This window comes from Rutilus rutilus, assembly GCF_951802725.1.
Source record: "Rutilus rutilus genome assembly, chromosome: 6".
Lineage (NCBI taxonomy): Eukaryota > Metazoa > Chordata > Actinopteri > Cypriniformes > Leuciscidae > Rutilus > Rutilus rutilus.
In genome coordinates, this window is record NC_140214.1 from 9,874,972 (window position 1) to 9,897,076 (window position 22,105).

Here is a 22,105-nt window from a genome sequence, read left to right on the forward strand (position 1 = left end):
CTTCCTTTTAGAGCTGTTGGGGCGTGGCGAAGGCGGAGCTATCACGTGGGGCAGCGAATGGGGAGAGTTTGTAATCAGAGACCCAGAGAGATTGGCTAAACTGTGGGGGGAGAGGAAGGGCAAGCCACACATGAATTATGACAAACTCAGCAGAGCTTTAAGGTACATGCACTGACTCCAATCCATATAATACACATTCATACATACAAAGATTAAATTATAATTTATATATATAGGCCTATATATATATATATATATATATATATATATATATATATAAAGAAATGGCTGCTAGAAAATTATGAACAATATTGATATATCAACCTCAAATATATGTAGTCCTACAGTTAATATGATAGCTATATTTACAGCTATATTCTATTTTCAGCATAAAAATATATTACAGTATGAATTTCATATGACTATCATATTAACTATATATATGCGCAGGTCTTGTAATGTCATATGCCTATTATTCCAATTATATGTGCAAACATTCATGCATACAAAAATAACAAATGATAGAAATACATAATTTTCTTGATACGAGATAATTTTATGAAGAGATAAATCCATTATTTGACAAATCTGTTTTTTCCCCCTTCAAATCAGGTATTATTATAACAAGCGAATTTTGCACAAGACCAAAGGGAAACGTTTCACCTACAAGTTTAATTTCAGCAAACTAATCTTAGTGAATTACCCAAGTTTTCCAACCTACTCACAGGTACGTGAGTGTTTTTAAGTCTTTTGTTGCATTGTGGCAAATTTGACTTATGCATATTATAATTGTTATTTTTCCCTCATTGTTTTCCAGAATACAGCATCTGTACCTTTCTCTGCCTTTCCTTCTCATCTTTCCTTCTACAACCCTTCAAATGACAGGGGTAAGAGTGTCACTGCTGACCTTGGAACAATCAAACATTGCTTATTTGAGATGTCATCACTAATTTAAGCAAATAGCAATGCAAATTTGATTCTGTTTTTAACAGTGACTTTTTTTTCTCTGTGTGCATGTTTGTTTGTGGACAGCTGTGCAGTCAGTTTCTCATCCCCTTCTGCTGCCATACAGTTTCCCCAAACCCCTCCCCTTTCCTCAGGCACATCCAATCCAAAGGCAATTTCCCCTCTTTTCTGGACCGCCTTCTTCAGTGACTAACCTATCAGAGCCCTCCTATCAGTCACCAGTCAACTCCAGCCTGCAGTTCACCCAGACTTTAAACTGGCCAGTCAAAAGCAGCACAGAGTGGCCTTTCAACCGAGTCATGGGATTACAAGAGAGGATTAAAAGTGGAGCACAAGACAAAAACCATGACAATGAAGAAGACAACAAAAAATCCTGATACCATGCATTAGAAGTTTTATTTTAATTATTGTTTTTATCATAATTATCAATTTTTTTGTTTTAAGTTTATACATTCCCACTGGATGGTTGAGAGCAAAGCACTTTATATATTTGACACTATACCTTCACCCTCTCCTCGGGTCATTTTGACCCAAAATTCATTTTCTTTTCATTTTTTAAATTTGAGTGTTCTTCGGAGTGGTACAAGACCTTGTCAGTTTTGTCACACTTTAAATTGGAATACACACACAAAAATGGACTGGATTCAAGGAGTTTTTGTGGTTTTAATAAATAAAAAGTAACAAATCCTTTCCTTGCAGGTCAATTTGACCCCTATAGGAATGAATAGGAAGTGGGGAACATGTTTTTGTGTCAGAATAATTATAATAAAAATAAACGTGCACAACCCAGAACACACACACAAATAAAGGGCAGAGACCATAGAGCATCCCACACTCACATAAACACACACACACACACCTAGAAATGCACATTAAAATAATGGTGCCAGTTCATTTACTCCCTATGGAGTTAAGGCCATCTAGATTTTCCCACGAGGTCAGCAGAGACACCCAATGCATGACTTTCTAAACTGAATTTTGCATGTACTGCAGTTATTTTGTATTTAAAGAATGTGAAAAACGTGCTTAAAATGTTAATTTCAGTATTGTTAAAATATACTAATTTAGAAATCAATAAAAAAAAATAAATAAATAAAAAAAATTATATTTTTTATATATAAATAAAATGGATTGAAACAATATAAGCTTTCTGGACAAAAACAATGATGAAGTGTAATTCTAATACTTCAGGTCAGTTTGACTCGTGAGGGAAGGATGTGTTATTCCGACACGAGGAGATAAAAGGTTGATTAAACAATTTGTCAGCGTCACCTTTGTTACTCCAATATTAATTATAGGTTTAAGGAATACCAATATATGTGCAAACAACAAAAGTTTCTTAGTATACCCAACACATTTTAAAGCAGCCAGGTTACAAATTATTTTGTGTTGAATCAGCTAGTTGAGGCCACTAAGGGGAAAAAGGAAAATGTTATAAATAAAATTAGAGGCTCATAACTGATCGAACATTAGAGCCCAGCCCTCATGTGTCACACACACATGAGTTACAGATGAAATATCTGAGCAACCCAATTCTGCCTTCTGAAGTTTATTTATTTGAATGAAAGATTTGACCAAGACAGACTCTAAATATTCATATTAACACATTGCAAAACTAATCCGAACCCTATACCCGTACTGAGCTTTGACAGACACAAAAGCACAGTGCCTTTCTGCAATGCATGTTAGAGCTAGAGGGCTCTGCAGGTGGAGAGATCACATGGGCTAGACTTTGTGTTCTGAGATCCAGAGATATTGGCTCAGAACAAGCTGTGATCTGAGGCAGTAAAAGTGACAGTGAAATATACTGTTACAAACAACAGCAAAAGATAAGAAAAATCTGTTCCAGATCCTGCCTACATTACTGATACATAATAAATATAACATGTACAGATAGAGTACAACTTTCTCTGTAGTCATGTTAAAGTATATATACATACACAGATACAAATATCTTATGATTTCAAGCCTTGTAGAGTCTTTCATTCCCAGTATGACAAAGAACAGGGGCTCCTGAATTCCTGTCCAAACTCATGGATCCATTTGTTAGCAACTGAAAAAACAAACAAAAATATAAACTAAATTATTTTTACCATTAACATTTATCTTTCAATCTTCAGCTTCTCTTTTCAAATGATTCATGGCTGAATTGTTTTTCACCACAAGCACGCACGCACCTTACAAAGAACATTCACAAATAAAAGAATTAGTATTTTGATAAAGCTACATACAGTATAGAATATTGTCTTATGAATATGAAATGAAATTTAAATATTAATATACATTTATTTATACTTTAAGGATATAAGGATACAAAAAAAAAAAAGTTTGAAAATAATGTCATCTAATCAGCCAATTATATTTTAGATTTATCTACCTATTTATTTAACAACTTACCCCATTTGTTACCCACAAACACAGGGCATCCAGCATGCTCCGTATTCCAATTCACGTCACCATTTCTGTGGAGATTGTACCAAAGCACGGCTGAACCCTGCAAGAGCAGAGAGAGGATGCTCAAATTATTCTTTTATTTGTAATTAGTACTTAGATTATCCTTGTATAAAAACACAGAATTGAGGGTTTACCTTTTTCGGCTGCACTGAAACTCCAACTTTAGGGAACACAGTGGCGCCCCCCATCTCCACATCACTCATCTACAGCAACAAAACATTTATATGGATAGTTACACACACAGGTAAAATTAATATCTATAATAGAAATACGGTTTAATTCCATTGAGGCAAATTGTTTTGCTGTCAACTGTCAACTTACATAAATTAGGAATGTAGCAATCCTGTCATTCTCCTGCTCCTGTGAGGTCAAACATTCTTCAGTTAGTTTGTAATTATTTGACTGATCAACATGTAATCCAGCTCTCAATGACACAATACAGAGTTGCATTTGTACTCTTAAATTAACTAGATGTACCGCAAAAATATGACCGCCGCTCAGGCCTGCACTGGCTTTCCACAAAAATAAATGACGTGGAGCAATTTGGCTGTATTGCGTGTTTATGTATATAAGTTGTATATTTTAAAAGACTGTCTGGAGTATTCCTGTGGATCATGGATAATTTAGAGTTTTGTAATTATTTGCTATTACTATTTAAGTTTTATATCAAAAGTCATTAGTTTAGACACTTAACATCCGTAATGTGAAAATGTCACATTCATAACAGTGGTTTTCCCTACATAATGTATTATAAAAATGAGTTTCAAAAACACACTTATCGTGTTCAAGCAAGTCTTTTTCAAGCTACATTGGTAACAACAAACAGCTTTTTAAACAAAAAAACAAACAAAATTAAACTCATTCCCACTGTACCTAGTAGAACACTTAAGTAAATGTCCCATTGAAACATTTGGGGGGGGGGGGGGGGGGGGGGGAGTGGCCCCCGGAGACCAAACGAAATTTTTCCGTAAAAGTCTAGTGGGGCTACATGCCCACCAAATTTCATGTTCCCCGGTGTTTCGGTGTCCCTGGTATCGTTGACGAAAAATTCAGTAGATGACGAAAAAAATTAAAAAATAAAAAAAATAAAAATTTTGACAATCCCTATATGACCGCTTTCGCTAGCTATGCTAGCGGCGGTCATAATTCTGCAAGAGAAATTGCTTTTTTGAGCCATTGGTTCCCCTATGTGTATGTATTACTTCAAGAGATTTTTTAAGTTTTGTTATACATCCTAAAATCACAAATGTAAAATATTAAACAAATGTGTGATTTAAACATGTATGAGGCAAACAAAGTGGTAGTGGTTAGACTAAAGTGGTTGTTCAATAATATATATATATAGGAGACTGGTTGCACACAGGAAGTCAGCATTAGTGTTATTTTTAATTTTAAATATGATGTAAACTAATATAAACATGAAATAAACATGCCTGCTCTATCCTCGAGTCTAGTGTCTAGATTCTAGCATCTCAGCCTGTTGTAGTAGTAGTAGTAGTAGTTTTTACATTTACATTTATTCATTTAGCTGACGCTTTTATCCAAAGCGACTTACAATTGCTATATATGTCAGAGGTCGCACGCCTCTGGAGCAACTAGGGGTTAAGTGTCTTGCTCAGGGACACATTGGTGTCTCACAGTGGATTCGAACCCGGGTCTCTCACACCAAAGGCATGGGTCTTATCCATTGCGCCACACCACCCCTGTAAATGTAAATGTAAATGTAAATGTAGTAGCTTTTCAAACTGGACACAGGAGGTTCATGCTGGCATTTTAATTTATTTTCAAATTTAATTACTTAATTACTCAAATCCAAAACTGCCAAAGTCCATTAGAGATTCCTGAGGGAACCAATGGCAGATTCTGTGTTGGTTTACAAAACTGATGTAATGGCTATACAGTGAACTTACCAATGCATCAATATGCTGTTCAAATGCACCACCAACCCCATAATTCTGAACCTGGAAATCATTTATGAATCACTATTGAAATAGAAACGGTTAACACTTCAATGGTTCACAGGTAAAAATGCATGTTTATCTCCATTTAAGAATTCGAGATGGATGAATCCGGTGAATATAAATGAATTGTATACGGTAATGATCATATGCCTTCTGTCTTACTGTGACGTACAAGCAGTGATTCAGCGCTTTCCATGGAGAGTCCCGTAACATCTGCAATCCTCTGACTGACACCAGCTTCCACAGGGTTATTGCATAGAAAAACACTGAAAATATAGTGAGGATTACTTGCATAGTAAGTGTGTGACTAAAACAGTTTATTATTATTATTATGTCAAATACTGCTAACTCTTATGTTAAAGTAATAGTTTTTGTATTAAAAAGCAAACAAGACTATGAGAGAATAAAACATTTTTGGGTGAACTATGCTAGTTTAATGAGGTGATTTTAATACACATTAACCTTTGAGAAACACGTAGTTTTAAGGGTTTTGTGATTCCAGAGCGATAAACTTCCGATCTAGAAAGCTGTAGGCAACAAATCAGAATCAACTGTCAAGTATATGTATATGGCTAAAAGTATGTGAACACCCAAACACCACACTTATGTTTGCTTTCTGAGCATTTGGTTTCAAAATCATTGACTGATTTTGGATGATGAGGCCTGCATGCCGGCACTTAGGACTCCAATTTATCTCAAATGTGTTCAGTGGGATTCAAATCTGGGCTTTCTATAGATCAGCCAAGTTCTTCCACACAGACCTCAATGAATCATTTCTATATGGACCTCACATGAAGCACAATTCTCTACAACTGAGGTTTAAATTTAAAATTAGTACATTTTAGGTCTAAATGTACATAGTTTGACGTTTGACTATCATTCAAGACTGGTCAGAAATGATAAGATTGATTTTTCTTCTATTAAAATCCATAGTTTTAGATTTCTCTTAAGGTGTACACTATATCAGCTGGGGAGCAGAAAGTAGATATTGTCAACTTAAATGTGTGTAAAGCAAAGAAAATAAATAGCTGGCTCTATAATTTAGGAGAAGGGTCCATGGCAAAGGGTTTAACATATTTTTGAAGACGTTTGAAACCCACCAATCTAGAATGTAATTATGTCATAGTATTAAGACTTGTCGTCACTGGAATTAAGGGGCCAAGCAAACATGTTCATTTGAAACGGATGTCCACATACATTTGCCCATTGAACAGTACAAAAATACACCATAACAAGAAATTACATTTTAAATATACTGACAATAACAACAAAAATATTTATGATATTGGTGTGTGTGTGTTTGTGTTTGTGTGTGTGTGTGCGTGTGTGCGCGTGTGTGTGTGTGTGTGTGTGTGTGTGTGTGTGTGTGTGTGTGTGTGTGTGTGTGTGTGTGTGTGTGTGTGTGTGTGTGTGTGTGTGTGTGTGTGTGTTAGTCACTTGAGGTCTGGAGATATTCTTCAGGATCTCCATCTCGCTGTCTGATATAATGTCATGATATCTGATGATGCGAGGCTCGTCCCACTCCACTTCCTCTTTCACTGGTGCGTACATCAGTCTGGGGTTTCCTCCACCTGTGCTGTACCTACAGGACAGCGCCCTCTGTCTCATGGAGATCTGATTTGATTAAATAATAAACTTCCAATCAACACACAAAGCTTTACAATGACTGTTTGTAATTTCATGTCAAATAATGATTTAAATTTTAGCACTTGCCCGCTCGTCAACCTCTCCTCTGCACAGTGCCTCATAGTTACTTGACTCCGTGTTCAGTGGAAATATGTCAGGGTTGCTCTGTAAGTGAAGGAGTCTGTTCAGCTGAACTCTGGCTTCATCATTACTTGGATCTGAGGCAAAGATGTTTATGACTTGAAACACAACAATTTAGCAAAACTGTCTGCCAAACTCAAATATAAAAATATTAAATTAAATGCAGGACAGCATGACCTCACCCAGATTTAGAAGCTGCTGGCTGAAGTATATTGCCACAGACAGGCTGCCAAAATGATAGACTGATGAACTAAGGAAACGCAGCAACTCTTCCTCAGTAGTGGTTGAGTTTTCTGTTAATCTGTCCAGACTATAAAGAAACCAGAGAAAGGCATGCTGGAATTTGTCCTCATCATAAGCGACCAACCCTACATTGAAAGCATCATCTGCATTTAGAGATGTTTCTGTGAAATGTGAAATAAAATCATAAATCAGATTGGAAAGTGAAACTCTCAGTGAAACTGCATTGGTGCAAAACTGCAGGACAATTTACCCTTTGTGATGTCTTCTGGGTGGAGTTTGTAGATCTCTTGCAGTTTGATCAGTCCTGAAGCGGCACCATCCAAGTCCTCCAGCTGTGGGATCTTTGAGTCCAACTCATTCTGATACTCTTCACACTGAGTAAGATTCGGCTGAATGCGTTTTTCAATATAGATTAAATCATTTCTCATTTGTCTGAGGAGTCTGTAAGCTGCCACAGGGTCTCTCACAGCTTCCTCTGGGGTCTCAGAGTCGGAGTATGAAAGCAGAAGATTCGGAAGATCACTGGATGAAGACAGGGGTTCATCAAAAGTTGTTAAAATCTTGTAGAAGATTTATAAAATAACATAATACTTAATCTAAAATGATATATAATTGTTAAACATCCATTCCAAAATGGAATGCTTTTTAATGATAATAATAAAAACACATTAATCTAGTAGTTTAATGGTAGCCTATATATTGGGAATAATTAAAGTGTTTTCACCTCTTCATTGTCTCTACATTCTCAGCATCAACACACTGACTGAAGAGCTTCAGAAGGTCTTTCGTTTTCCCATACAGTTGTGCGATTTGATCTATAAAACAATCTGCATTTTGTCAAAAAGGATTTGATTCGTGTATTTTTTTTTTTTTTTTTACATCATTACAGCTTTAACCTAATGAAAAAGGTTTATTAGGTAAGAAGCAAAAGAGAGATTTAATGTTAAATCAATAATAATGTTAAAAAGTGAAAGGGAGTAACTATAATGTTATGGCATGAGTGCATCAGTGTTGAAATTATGACAAAAACTGTCACTTTTGGTCAAAAAAATTCTTATCTAATCAACTTGTGTAAAAAAAAACAACGGTGTACAAAACATTTGGAGAAATATGGACAAAACACGTAAACCTTTAAACTTTAAACGAACATTACAAATAAAAAACAATATAATATAATATAACATGATGAATTGATATTGAACTGAAACATTAACCTGTTGATGAGAAGAATTCATGTCCAGCATCAGCACAGACAATCCAAAAACACAACATAAACACCGTCAGCTCCTTTACTGACATTATAAGGACTTCAATATCTCAAAACGCAACTTGTATCTGTATCTTTCTGTGAAATTGAGCTTAAAAACCAAGTTATGTCTTAAACTCTAGATGCCGCATGCTGATAGGTCCTTCCCTTAATTTGGTAGTTATCACATCGTTATCTGATTGGTTGCTGTTGCATCAGCGGCCAATGGGCTGCGGCTCATCATTAAAAAAAAAAAAAAAAATAGTGTTTGCTTAGTAGCAGTAGTCCATTACCGGTTACTAGGCACTGTCGCGTGCTTTTAGAAATCAACGCCTTTTACTCCACATCTCTGTGCATATTGTGGAGTTTGCCATTAATTCATAAATGAGCAGTCATACGTTTAAATTAAGTGTCATGTTTAACCGTCTTGTGGAGTGATCGGAGCTGCAGCGTTTACTAGTGATGGCAAAATGAGGCTTCCTGAACCACTGAGACCTTGCAGGCCATTGCTTCAGCTAAAGGTTCATTACTCGAAGCTTCATTCAGCATCGCTCACTAGTGACACCTAGCTACTGTGCAAAGAAATAGCAGACAAATTCATTCATTCTGAACCAGTGACACCTACCTCCTTCTCTCAGGGCGCGCCTTCCCCCGGCAAATAAATATACATATTTATTTGTATATTTACATTAAAAATAAATATTTTTATTTAGACCCTCCCTAATTTTATATAAATTATATATTTTTATAAAAAAATATATATTTTATAAAAATACTTTTATAAATAAAAATATTTATTTTTAATGTAAATATACAAATAAATATGTATATTTATTTGTATATTTATATTTAAATATATATTTTATAAAAATATTTTTTTATAAATAAAAATATTTATTTATTTTGTACTCACTGTTGATGTCTGTAACCTTTCATTTGCAATAATAAAAAGACATGATCAGACATTTGTCCATTACTGTGTATAATATAAAATATGTAGCCTATCTTTCTATGAACAACAACAGTGACACCGTGTTGAGTGCAGTGCTTATGTTTGAGGGAGTGTAATAAAGTACATTTATTCATTTAGCAGATTATAGATAACAGATTAAAGTAAACTGCAACAGAATAGTCCGGAAGGAAGGATTACAATAGATTTTTTATTGAGAAACAGAATTATTTCAAGTGTGTTGGGGTTTAGACGATTCCTCTTCTTGGACAAAATCTCTCCAGCCTTGGAAAAGATCATTTCACAAGGACCAGAGGATGCAGGGGAACATATAAATGCCAGTGCCAGCTGGTATAAATGAGGACACTGATGCTTCTGTTGAGCCCAGACAGGGGAGGATTCCCTCTTTCTTGCTGGCTCCATTACCAGGAAAAAGGAAGAGTCACAAAAAGCAAACAAATCCAAAAGGGCAATCCAAATAAAAAAGCAATCCAGTCCAGATGCAAAAATCCAGAGCAATCCAAATAATCTTATCTAATTAATATAACAAGACTATAATATAGCTAGGCCTACTATAATAATAATATAGACTACTATAACTATTCTAACCTAATAATGTAATAATATAGGCCTACAGCCCTCACATATGACACAATAACGACAATGACAATGATAGTTTTCTAACTCTCTGACACTACTACAACTCCTGACAACACCCACAAGGAGGCGCGAGTTTCGAATCCTTTTATCCGGAAGCGACACTCGGACCGAACCGATGACGTATTTACACAAACCGAGGCCTCGTTTGTCATTAGTCACGTGATTTTCACGTTAACAACACAAGCCTCGAATCGCGGCTTCATCTGGCACGCCCACTTTTTCTCGACACACGCTCCGACGCCTCGATTCAAATGTCACATCACTAGCGTTTACGTAATTGTGTTTAAGCAGCAGCACGCCATAATTGCTGTGAAATACGGCGTCTAAGTTACCGAAATTAGGAAAGTTTGAAGTGAAATAACCATTGCCACTTTCAACAGAACTATGTTTAGCTGCATATTCCTGATATGTTTATTTATTTCCATGGAAATTGTTTTAATTCTGCTTATTTCGTGTGGTTGATTTCTTTCTGTATCGCCCTCAACAGCTTTATATCAATAAGAGTATAAGGTTCATGTCAATGTTACACCAAATGAATGAAAAGCAAAACTTTACACGAGTGAGTGGCAGCGGGTAAAAATAGAAGCACAGAGTCTTAGCAATCTAACAAACACAAAATGCAACAGCAAAGACAAGAACAAATCACTACAACTGAAAACTGAGGGCTATAATAGACAGGGCAAATGAGGCAGAAAACTAGGAACAGGTGTGGCTTATTAATTAACAAATTAGCAACTATAGAAACAAACGGGCATAAGTAGGGGTCTAATGGACCCGTTTCAAATTACTCATGCTTCAGTTTTTATTACGGTTTTAAGGTTTCGGTACGGTTCAGTGTGTACTGTGTTCAAGGAAAAAAAATTCTAGAAATAAGAAAATAAGAACAAATAATGCAACTACAAGCAACAACACAAATTAAGACAACAGAGCAAAGATAATAAAATAAACAGAGTTTTTCGGGTTATTTTGGTGTTTAAGTTTGGTTTTTCTGGTACAGACATTGAATAAAGTAATCAAATGTAAAATGATATTGCATATAATCTTCACTGAATAAAATAAATATGAATCATTATTATTAAAGTTACAAAAGCTATTCAGGCTTTCCATGTGCGTGCTTCGGATGAATCTTCTCAGAGCGCTAGTTCTTCTTCACGTCTTCTTGCGCTTCAATGTTTAAATTGGCAAGGCTTAAATGAGATTAGTTTAAATGGATAACGTGTGCTGTTCAGGTCTCGCCTGCGCTTGCGCTATCAATACCTGGTTGATGAAAGTGTAAATGACTGGCCATATTAGACTTGGAGCATACGGCACTCCTGTTGTTGAACACAGAAGTAGGGGAAGCCAGAATGTGTATCCATTTACTGAAACATAAATTAGCCTAACTCTGTCTGTTTTACACGTTATTTTCAACAACCACATTATCGATGCGTCGTTAGATATAAGATTAACAGCGGTGCAAGTGTGCCAAACCATATGTTGTTGTTTTTTACCAAGAAACGTTACACCATAGGCATTAGGGCAGCATGATATTGAAGAAAAATGCGACGTGATACCTTGGTAAATAATTCTAATGCTTATATAAAAAGAATTGCTTTAAAGGGATAGCTCACCCCAAAATTAAATTTCTGTCATTAATTACGCACCTTCATGTCGTTCCAAACCTGTATATCTTCATAACACAAATGAAGATATTTTTGATGAAATCCAAGAGCTGACCCCTCCATAGACAGCATCGCAACAACCACTTTCAAGTCCCAGAAAGGTAGTAAAGACATTGCTAAAATAGTCCATGTGACTCCAGTGCATATTATAAATATTTTTTATTTTTTACCTTTATCTGCCTTTCCTTCTCATCTTTCCTTCTACAACCCTTTTATTGATGGGGTAAGAGTGTTATTTTAACAATCAAATATTGCTTATTTGAGATGTCATCACTAACGTAAGCAAATTGCAATGTAAATTTGATTTCGTTTTTAACATTGACATTTTTTTCTCTGTGCATATTTGTTTGTGTGTGCATGTTTGTTTGTGGACAGCTGTGCAATCAATTTCTCATCCCCTTCTGCTGCCATACAGCTTCCCCAAACCCCTCCCCTTTCCTCAGGCACATCCAATCCAAAGGCAATTTCCCCACCTTCTTCAGTGACCAACCTATCAGAACTATATATTTTATATATTTGATAGTATACGTCCATCCTATCCTCGGGTCATTTTGACCCAAATTTGTTTTATTTTCATTTTCAAAAATGGTGTTCATTGGAGTGGTACAAGACCATGTCAGCTTTGTCACAATTGAAATAGAAAAATACACACAAAAATGTACTGGATTCAAGAATTGTTTTGTGGTTGTAATAAAAATAATAACAGACCCTTCCCTCGCAGGTCAAAAAAAAAAAAAAAAAAAAAAAAAAAAAAAAATAGTTATAAAAAAATAATGGGACCAATCATTTTCTCCATATAGACAGAGCTTTAAGGCCAACAAGCAATATTCATGAAATGCCATGTTATACTTTTGTTATACTGAATTCTGCAGCTATTTTGTATTTAAAGAATGTGCTTATAGTTAATTTCATTATTGTTAAAATATAGTAATTTAGAGATCAAAATAGTAAAAAAAAAAAGCATCAAAAATATTATCAGAATGTACCAACATAAGCTTTCTGGACAAAAAAATGAAGTGTAATTTTAATACTTCGGGTCATTTTGACTCGTGAGGGAAGGAGGTGTAATTCAGACACAAGGCTAAATGAAGAATGAAGTTGACTAAACTTATTTGTCAGCTTCACCTTTGATACTCCAAATATTAATTCTAGATTTAAGGAACTCCAATATGTGTGCAATTGAAGTTTCTTAAAATACCTAACAAGGCAGCCAGGTTACAAATTATTTTAAGTTGAATCAGCTAGTTTATCTTTAGTGTACGTTGAAATTGGAAAAAGGGCAAGTTACTGAAAATAATTTGGGCAAATTAAGGCGTATAATTCCAAAACGCTGAACCTGACATTCTTTAAATGCAGCATCACTAAAGAGACTCATGATTGAAGCTGAAATATCAGGTAGAGTTGTACTGAGGCCACTATTTCACAAAGGGAAAAGGGAAAAAATAAATCAAATAAAATCTATGAAAATAAATCAGAGGCTTATAACTGTTTTGACATCAGAGCCCAACCCTCATGTGTCACACACAAGAGTTACAGATGAAATATCTGAGCAACCCAATTCTGCATTCTGAAGTTTAATTATTTGTATTAAAGATTTGACCAAGACAGACATTCATTGTATTCATCCAAATATTCATTGTGATGCATTGCAAAACTAACTCTAAACCCTATCCCCGTACTGAGCTTTGACAGACACAAAAGCACAGTACCTTTCTGCAATGCATGTTAGAGCTAGAGGGCTCAGCAGGTGGAGAGATCACATGGGCTAGACTTTGTGACCAGAGATATTGGCTCAGGACAAGCTATGAAAAACTCAGCTGTGATCTGAGGAAGTAAAAGTGACAGTGAGTTACAAATGTAACTAACAAATGTGTAGCTAACAAAATATAGTTACAAATAACAGCAAAAGTTGATACGACAAATCTATTTTACAGATCCTGCCTAAATTACAGATATATAATAAATATAACAAGTACAGATACAAATATCGTATGACTTCAGGCCCTGTAGAGTCTTTCACTCCCACTCTGACAAAGAACAGGGGCTCCTGAATTCCTGTCCAGACTCATGGATCCATTTGTTAGCCACTGAAAAAAAAAAAAAAAAAATCCGGCTAGAAAAATAAACTTAATGATTGTTGCCGTTAACCTTTAACATTCAATTGTCCGCTTTGCTTTTCAAATTATTCATAAAAACATGTAAAACACCCCATAGAGTGTGAATGTTTGGTTCAAGAACACCATAAAATAGAAAAAAGGACAATCAAAATCTCTCACGAATTAGACACTTAGATAATTAGTATTTTGATAAAGCTACATACAGTATAGAATGTCTTATGAATCTGAAATGAATTTTAGATATATTAATATACATGTATTTATACATAATATAAAAGGATAGGATACACAACAAAAGTTAAAATCATCAAATCATTATATTTTAGATTTATATATTAAATATATATTTATTTAACAACTTACCCCATTTGTTACCCACTAACACAGGGCATCCAGCATGCTGTGTATTCCAATTCACTTCACCATTTCTGTGGAGATTGTACCAAAGCATGGCTGAACCCTGCAGAGAGAGGATGCTAAAATTATTCTACATATATATAAAATTAGTACTTAAATTATCCTTGTATAAAAACACAGAATTGAGGGTTAACCTTTTTCGGATGCACTGCAACTCCAACTTTAGGGAACACAGTGGCGCCCCCTATCTCCACATCACTCATCTACAGCAACAAAACATTTATATGGATAGTTACACACAGGTAATAAGAACTATAGTAGAAATATTGTTTAATGCCATTAAGGCTAATTGTTTTTCTGACAGCTGCACTTACACTGTCAACTTACATAAATTAGGAATGTAGCAATCCTGTCATTCTCCTCCTCCTGTGAGGTCAAACATTCTTCAGTTAGTTTTAGAACTAACCAGTTAGAACCAGTTAGAAATTATTTGACTGGTCAACATGTTATCAGCTCTCAATGACACAGAATACAGAGCTTATTTGTACTATTAAAGCCTGCAAGAGAATTTGTTTTTTTGAGCCACTGGTTCCCCTATGCCAGGAGTAGGCAACGTCGGTCCTGGAGAGCCGCTGCCCTGCACAGTTTAGCTCCAGCCCAGAAGAAAAATTCACCTGCCTGTAGCCTTAGTAATCCTGAAGTCATTGATTAGCTGGTTCAGGTGTGTTTGACTCGGGTTGGAGCTAAACTCTGCAGGACAGTGCCTCTCCAGGACCGACGTTTCCTTCCCCTCCCCTATGGGTATGTATTAGGCCCTAGCCGCCCTACTTCAAGAGACTTTTTAGTTTTGTTGTACATCAAATCACAATCAAACCTCAAATGTGTGATTACATGTATGTTGCCAACAAGTTAGATAGAAAAAGGACTACAGTAGTTGTCCGATAATAAATGACCTACACATTTTTCCAATGACACTGGGTTGCAAGCCTGTTAACTCACATTCTTGTTCTGCACACAGGAATTAGTGTTGGTGTTATTTTCAAATATGATATTAGCCCATGTATAAAGAGGAATTAATTTTATTTTCATTTCTTTTAATTTTATTTAAACTGACAAACATGCATACTCTATCCTCCAGGATCTAGATTCTTGTATTTTAGCCTGGTGACTCTCAAAAAAGGGAATCTCTATTGGTGATTTATTTTTTATTTTTTTTCCATTTACTTAACTGGACACAGGAGGTTTGTGCTGGTATGCAAGTAAAATAATGCCAAATGTTTTTTAAACAAAAAAGCTTAACTAATTGACAAAAATGTGCATTTCATTAACCGTGTTTGCATTTTAATGCATTGTATTTTTAGGGCTTGTATTTTTATGGGCTGAAATTCAACATTAATGAAAACCAGAGCAACAGTTAGAGAGAGTCAGTCATTCCTTCAAAAACGGATTTACAGAAATGGAAAAAGCGGTAAGTATTTGTGATGATTATCAGGGCCAGTATATATATGGAACTAATACAGTGATATAAAAGACCAAACTTGCATATTATTGGGAAAGTAGACTATACTATATAGGTCACAGGCAAGCAGATGGACTCAGAATATGAACGTAACATGCAAAGTTTCACACTAAGTGTTAGTGGTATACTGGCATAAAGTTGCCTTGACAATGACATCGAACGTTTGATATTTAAACATTTAGGGCCCGTCTCTGAAGTTACATACGACAAATACGGTAGTATTTGAAGAGAATGTGAAATGTTTTGAATCGAAATATTCACAGCTTAAATATACAACCATGTTGAATTTCAGCCAATAAAAATGCAAGCCCTAAAAATACAATGCATTAAAATGCAAGCACGGTTAATGCAACGCATATTTTTTTCCAGTAGTACAATTCAACAAGCTTTATGTTTCAAAAACATATGGCATTATTTTACTTCCATATTATGGCAATTCAATTTATTTTGTTTATTTTATTTATTTTAAGTGAATCATTTAATTTATTTATTACTCCTAAATCCAAAACTATCAAAGCCCATTAGAAATTCATGAGGGAACCAATGGCAAATTCTGTGTAGGTTTACAAAATTGATGACATGTCTGTACAGTGAACTTACCAATGCATCAACATGGGGTTCATATCTTCCACCAATCCCATAATTCTGAACCTGGAAAATGATTGCATCACTTATGAATAGCTATTTAAATGGAAATATATGCATGAATCATGATCATATGCTTTCTTTCTTACTGTGACGTACAAGCAGTAGTTCAGCTGTTTCCATGGAGAGTCCCGTAACATCTGCAATCCTCTGACTGACACCAGCTTCCACAGGGTTATTGCGTAGAAAAACACTGAAAATAAAGTGATGATTTTTCTTTGCATATTAAGTGTGTGACCAAAACGGTATGTAATGATGCCAAACATTATGACAGAATTTACATTTTTTGGGTGAACTATACCATTAATAAGGTGATTTTAATAAATATTTATTATACCTTTGAGAAACACGGTAAACTGAGACTCTACCTTCTCCATCTTCATACATCTCCGATCTAGAAAGCTGTAGGCAACAAATCAGAATCAACTGTCAAGTATAAATGTATGTATATGGCTAAAAGTATGTTAACACCCAAACACCACACTTATGTTTGCTTTCTGAGCATTTGGTTTCAAAATCATTGGCTCTGATTTTGGATGATGAGGCCTGCATGCCGGCACTTAGGACTCCAATTTATCTCAAATGTGTTCAGTGGGATTCAAATCTGGGCTTTCTATAGATCAGCCAAGTTCTTCCACACAGACCTCAATGAATCATTTCTATATGGACCTCACATGAAGCACACAATTCTTCACACATGAAGTCTCTACAAACAAGGTTTACATTTTAATTTGTACATTTTAAGTTTCAATGTACAAACTTTGACATTTGACTGATCAGAAATTATAAGATTGATTTTATTCTATTCAATCCATAGGTTTAGATTTCTCTTAATGTTTACACATCAGCTGAGGAGTAGAAAGTAGATATATTGTCAAAAAAAAAAAAAAATCAATGAAAATAAATAGCTGGCTCTATATTTTAGGAAAAGGGTCCATGGCAAGGGGTTCATCATATTTTTGAAAAAGTTTGAAACCCACCAATCTTGAATGAACTGAAAACTTGCCTTCACTGGAATTAAGGGGCCAAGCAAACATTTTCATTTGCAATGGATGTCCACATACATTTGCCCATTGAATAATAATAAAATAACATTTTAAACATACTGACAATAACAACAAAAACATACATGTTGTTGTTGGCTGGTGTGTGTGTGTGGGGGGGGTGGGGGGGTGGGGGGTATGTATACAGTATACATATACAAAATGTATACTGCACAAACCGTAAAAAAATACAGTTTGTGCAATATAAACTGTCTATAGAAAGTCACGGAAGACATGGAAACCCAACATGTGTGTGTGTGTGTATGTGTATGTGTATGTGTATGTGTATGTGTATGTGTGTTCGATAGTCACTTGAGGTCTGGAGATATTCTTCAGGATCTCCATCTCGCTGTCTGATATAATGTCATGATATCTGATGATGCGAGGCTCGTCCCACTCCACTTCCTCTTTCACTGGTGCATACATCAGTCTGGGGTTTCCTCCACCTGTGCTGTACCTACAGGACAGCGCCCTCTGCCTCTTGGAGATCTGATTTGAGGAAATATAATAAACTTCCCATCAACACACAAAGCTTCTCAATGACTGTTTGTAATTTCATGTCAAATAATGATTTAAATTGTAGCACTTGCCCGCTCGTCAACCTCTCCTCTGCACAGTGCCTCATAGTTACTTGACTCCGTGTTCAGTGGAAATATGTCAGGGTTGCTCTGTAAGTGAAGGAGTCTGTTCAGCTGAACTCTGGCTTCATCATTACTTGGATCTGAGGCAAAGAGGTTTATGACTTGAATCACAACAATTTAGCAAAATTGTCTGCCAAACTCAAATATAAAAATATTAAATTAAATGCTATTAAAAGAAGGACAGCATGACCTAACCCAGATTTAGAAGCTGCTGGCTGAAGTATATTGCCACAGACAGGCTGCCAAAATGATAGACTGAGTAACTAAGGAAACGGAGCAACTCTTCCTCAGTAGTGGTTGAGTTTTCTGTTAATCTGTCAAGACTGTACAGAAACCAGAGAAAGGCATGCTGGAATTTGTCCTCGTCATAAGCGACCAACCCTACATTGAAAGCCTCATCTGCATTTAGAGATGTTTCTGTGAAATGTGAAATAAAATCATAAATCAGATTGGAAAGTGAAACTCTCAGTGAAACTGCATTGGTGCAAAACTGCAGGACAGTTTACCCTTTGTGATGTCTTCTGGGTGGAGTTTGTAGATCTCTTGCAGTTTGATCAGTCCTGAAGCTGCACCATCCAAGTCCTCCAGCTGTGGGATCTTTGAGTCCAACTCATTCTGATACTCTTCACACTGAGTAAGATTCGGCTGAATGCGTTTTACAATGTACATAAAATCATTTCTCATTTGTCCGAGGAGTCTGTAAGCTGCCACAGGGTCTCTCACAGCTTCCTCTGGGGTCTCAGAGTCAGAGTAATGAAGTAGAAGATTAGGAAGAACACTGGATGAAGACAGGAGTTCATCAAAAGTTGTTAAAATCTTGTAGAAGACCTTATATCTTAATCTAAAATCATATATAATTGTTAAACATCCATTCCAAAATGGAATGCTTTTTAATGATAATGATCATTATAATAATAATAAAAACACATTAATCAATGTAGTTTAATGGTATATTGGGAATAATGAAAGGGTTTTCACCTCTTCATTGTCTCTACATTCTCAGCATCAACACACTGACTGAAGACCTTCAGAAGGTCTTTCGTCTTCCCATATAGTTGTGCAATTTGATCTATAAAACAATCTGCACTTTATTGTAAAAAGGGATTTGATTAATTCTATACATCATTACAGTTATAATGAAAATGGTGTATTAGGTAAGAAGCCAAAGAGTTAATGTTAAGTCAATAATAATGAAGAGTTAAAAAGTGAAAGGGAGTAACTATAATGTTATGGCATGAGTGCATCAGTGTTGGAATTATGACAAAAAATGTAGAACTATTGGTCACTTTTGGTGAAAATTCTTACAGATGAAAACATACAATCAACTTGTCATGACAACAGTGTAAAAAACAGTTGGAGAAATATGGACAAAAACACGTAAAACATTAAATTATTACGAATAAAAAACAATATAATATAATATAATGAATTGATATTGAACTGAAACAATAACCTGTTGATGAGAAGAACTCATGTCCAGCATCAGCACAGACAATCCAAAAACACAACATAAACACTGTCAATTCCTTTACTGCCATTATCAGACTTTCAATATCTCAAAAACGCAAATCTGTATCTTTCTGTATCTTGCAGTGAAATTGATCTTAAATACCAAGTTCCGTCATGAAACTCTAGATGGCGCATGCTGATAGGTCCTTCCCTTAATTTGGTAGTTATCACATCGTCATCTGATTGGTTGCTGTTGCATAAGCGGCGGCTGCGGCTCAACATTAAAAAGTGTACCGGTTGTAGGCTACTACTATTCTCTGCTACTAGTCACTGTCGCCTGGTTTCAGAAATCATTCGAAATCAACACAAGTGAACGCTTTTTACTCCATCTCTGTGCATATTGCGTGGTGGTTTGCAATTAATTCATAAATGAGCAATCATACGTATAAATTAAGCGTCATGTTTAACCGTCTTGTGGAGTGATTGGAGCTGCAGCGTTTAAGTTACGTAATTGTGTTTATGCAGCAGCACGCGATAATTGCTGTGAAATACGGCGTCTAAGTTACCGAAATAAGGACAGTTTGAAGTGAAATAAGCATTGACACCTACGACGATATTATGGTAAACTGCATATTTCTGATGGGTTTAATTATTTCCATGGAAATTGTGTGGTTGATTTCAGCTGCTAATTTCAGTGGCTAATCAATTAACAAATGAGCAACTATAGAAACAAACAGGGGCATAAGCAGAGGTCTAATGGACCCAGTTCAAATTACTCACGGTTCAGATTTATCAAGGTTTTAAGGTTTCAGTAGCTATAATATGTTCAAGGAAAAAAAAATCTAGACATTTCTAGATCTACAACAGAGCAAACATAATGAAACAAACAGAGCTTTTTAGATTATTTTGGTATTTAACATTAGTTTTTTTGGGTACAGAAATTGAATAAAGTAATCAAATGTAAAATTATATCGCATATAATCTTATTAAATATTTTAATACATTTAATAATTAAATAAAGATGAATCATTATTAAAGTTACAAAAGCTATTCAGAGCAGTGAATGATTTCATTTTTTTTGTTTGATTAACTTTATAGAGAGCCTAAGTCCCTCCCCTTCCGGTTGACCACCATGGGACCTTACTTCGTAAAAATATTGTATGGTAGTCAATGGCGCGAGACAACAAATATTTTGATCTCGTCTGAATTGTGCCCTGAATTACACATATGATTTTTGTCAATTTAAAAGATACATTTTAAAGTCAAGAAAGTCGCAGCTTGATGTAAAACTGTTGAGGTATAAGACGTATACGTAATTACAGAGACTACAAACCCAAAAGGCGCACGTGTGACGTCATACCTTTTCTCTCAATGAATGAAGCTAACTTCACTGAAGCTAACGTCTGTCATTTGTTCTAGTCTTACGTTATAATCGTAACGTTACGCCGTCATGCCTGAGTGTTTTGTACCAGACTGCACACATACGAGCAACGGATCTTGTGACGTGTGACTGTGACAAAATAACGCCAACATTTTCCTATTTACATGTTGTGAATTGTATAGTCACAGCGTGTACAAATAACAAGGTCACATGAGACACAGCCATCTTCTAACCGTATACACACTGGGAACTATATTCTCAGAAGGCGAAGCACTGCTACTTCTGCGGAGTGATAGTGCATGATAGTGCACTGATACTGTGCACATGGATTGTCTTTCTGGACTGGTTACTTAGTAAACGTCCTTGTCGTTGTCTAGGACATCTCTCCTTTAGCTAACTTCCCTCTTCATGCTTCTCTCTCCTCCACTCCTCACACCCTTCATGTGCACGTGCACTAACCCCCCATCCCCAAATCATTCTTGTCGGTTACTGGCTGGAACACTGTTTGTTATGTTTTCCATGTGTGTGCTTTGGATGAATCTAAGAGCATGTGTGCAAGTTCTTCTTCACGTCTTCTTGCGCTTCAATGTTTAAATTTGCAAGGCTTAAATGAGATTAGTTTAAACGGATAACGTGTGCTGTTCAGGTCTCGCTTGCACTATCAACACCTGGTTGATGAAAGCGTAAATGACTGGTCATATTAGACTTGGAGCATACGGCACTCCTATTGTTGAACACAGATAGGGGAAGCCAGAATGTGTATCCATTTACTGAAACATAAATTTGCCTAACTCTGTCTGTTTCATAATTTACACATTATTTTCAACAACCGTATAATAGATGCGTCGTTAGATTTAAGATTAACCGCGGTGTGCCAAACCATGGTTTTTTTTTTTTTACCAAGAAACGTTACACCCCTAGGCATTAGGGCTGCACGATATTGAAGAAAAATGCGATGTGATACCTAGGTAAATAATCCGATTTAAATAATGCTTATATAAAAAATATTTGCTTTAAAGGAACACGCCACCGTTTTTTTAAATAGG

General features: G+C 35.6%; 2 protein-coding genes across 4 annotated transcripts; both read right to left on the reverse strand.

Annotated features, from left to right (window-relative positions):
• Positions 1-2,064: 2,064 nt before the first annotated feature.
• LOC311292131 (prolyl 4-hydroxylase subunit alpha-1-like) lies at positions 2,065-9,150 on the reverse strand. 2 transcript variants are annotated; one of them, XM_084411660.1, is made up of 13 exons: positions 8,606-9,150; positions 8,116-8,206; positions 7,642-7,913; positions 7,331-7,552; positions 7,095-7,225; positions 6,819-6,995; positions 5,844-5,908; positions 5,554-5,647; positions 5,331-5,381; positions 3,742-3,780; positions 3,555-3,623; positions 3,364-3,460; positions 2,065-3,019 (listed from the first exon to the last, which is right to left on the reverse strand). In XM_084411660.1, exons 1-13 carry the CDS (start codon positions 8,688-8,690, stop codon positions 2,949-2,951), a joined length of 1,464 nt encoding a protein of 487 aa, XP_084267786.1. In that variant the 5' UTR covers positions 8,691-9,150; the 3' UTR covers positions 2,065-2,948. The 2 variants fall into 2 exon arrangements, with proteins under 2 accessions (XP_084267786.1, XP_084267785.1); XM_084411659.1 differs by having other exon boundaries at positions 8,116-8,218; positions 8,606-8,803.
• Positions 9,151-12,657: 3,507 nt separating this feature from the next.
• Positions 12,658-20,266, reverse strand: LOC311292134 (prolyl 4-hydroxylase subunit alpha-1-like). Of its 2 annotated transcripts, XM_084411668.1 has the most exons (13): positions 19,683-20,266; positions 19,208-19,298; positions 18,736-19,007; positions 18,425-18,646; positions 18,179-18,309; positions 17,901-18,077; positions 16,883-16,947; positions 16,645-16,738; positions 16,501-16,551; positions 14,769-14,807; positions 14,576-14,644; positions 14,388-14,484; positions 12,658-13,994 (listed from the first exon to the last, which is right to left on the reverse strand). In XM_084411668.1, exons 1-13 carry the CDS (start codon positions 19,765-19,767, stop codon positions 13,924-13,926), a joined length of 1,464 nt encoding a protein of 487 aa, XP_084267794.1. In that variant the 5' UTR covers positions 19,768-20,266; the 3' UTR covers positions 12,658-13,923. The 2 variants fall into 2 exon arrangements, with proteins under 2 accessions (XP_084267794.1, XP_084267795.1); XM_084411669.1 differs by lacking the exons at positions 12,658-13,994; positions 14,388-14,484 and having other exon boundaries at positions 14,604-14,644; positions 14,756-14,807; positions 19,683-19,816.
• Between the last annotated feature and the right edge of the window lie 1,839 nt (positions 20,267-22,105).

Coding starts and splice junctions, on each gene's coding strand:
- LOC311292131 (XM_084411659.1), bottom strand. CDS start 8,690: ATGTCAGTAAAGGAGCTGACGGTGTTTATGTTGTGTTTTTGGATTGTC. Junction 5,909..6,818: donor AGAATATCTCCAGACCTCAA/GTGACTAACACA, acceptor TGTTGCCTACAG/CTTTCTAGATCGGAAGTTTA. Junction 5,648..5,843: donor AAACTACGTGTTTCTCAAAG/GTTAATGTGTAT, acceptor CTATATTTTCAG/TGTTTTTCTATGCAATAACC.
- LOC311292134 (XM_084411668.1), bottom strand. CDS start 19,767: ATGGCAGTAAAGGAATTGACAGTGTTTATGTTGTGTTTTTGGATTGTC. Junction 18,310..18,424: donor CCAGCAGCTTCTAAATCTGG/GTTAGGTCATGC, acceptor TCTTTGCCTCAG/ATCCAAGTAATGATGAAGCC. Junction 18,078..18,178: donor GAGGAGAGGTTGACGAGCGG/GCAAGTGCTACA, acceptor TCCTCAAATCAG/ATCTCCAAGAGGCAGAGGGC.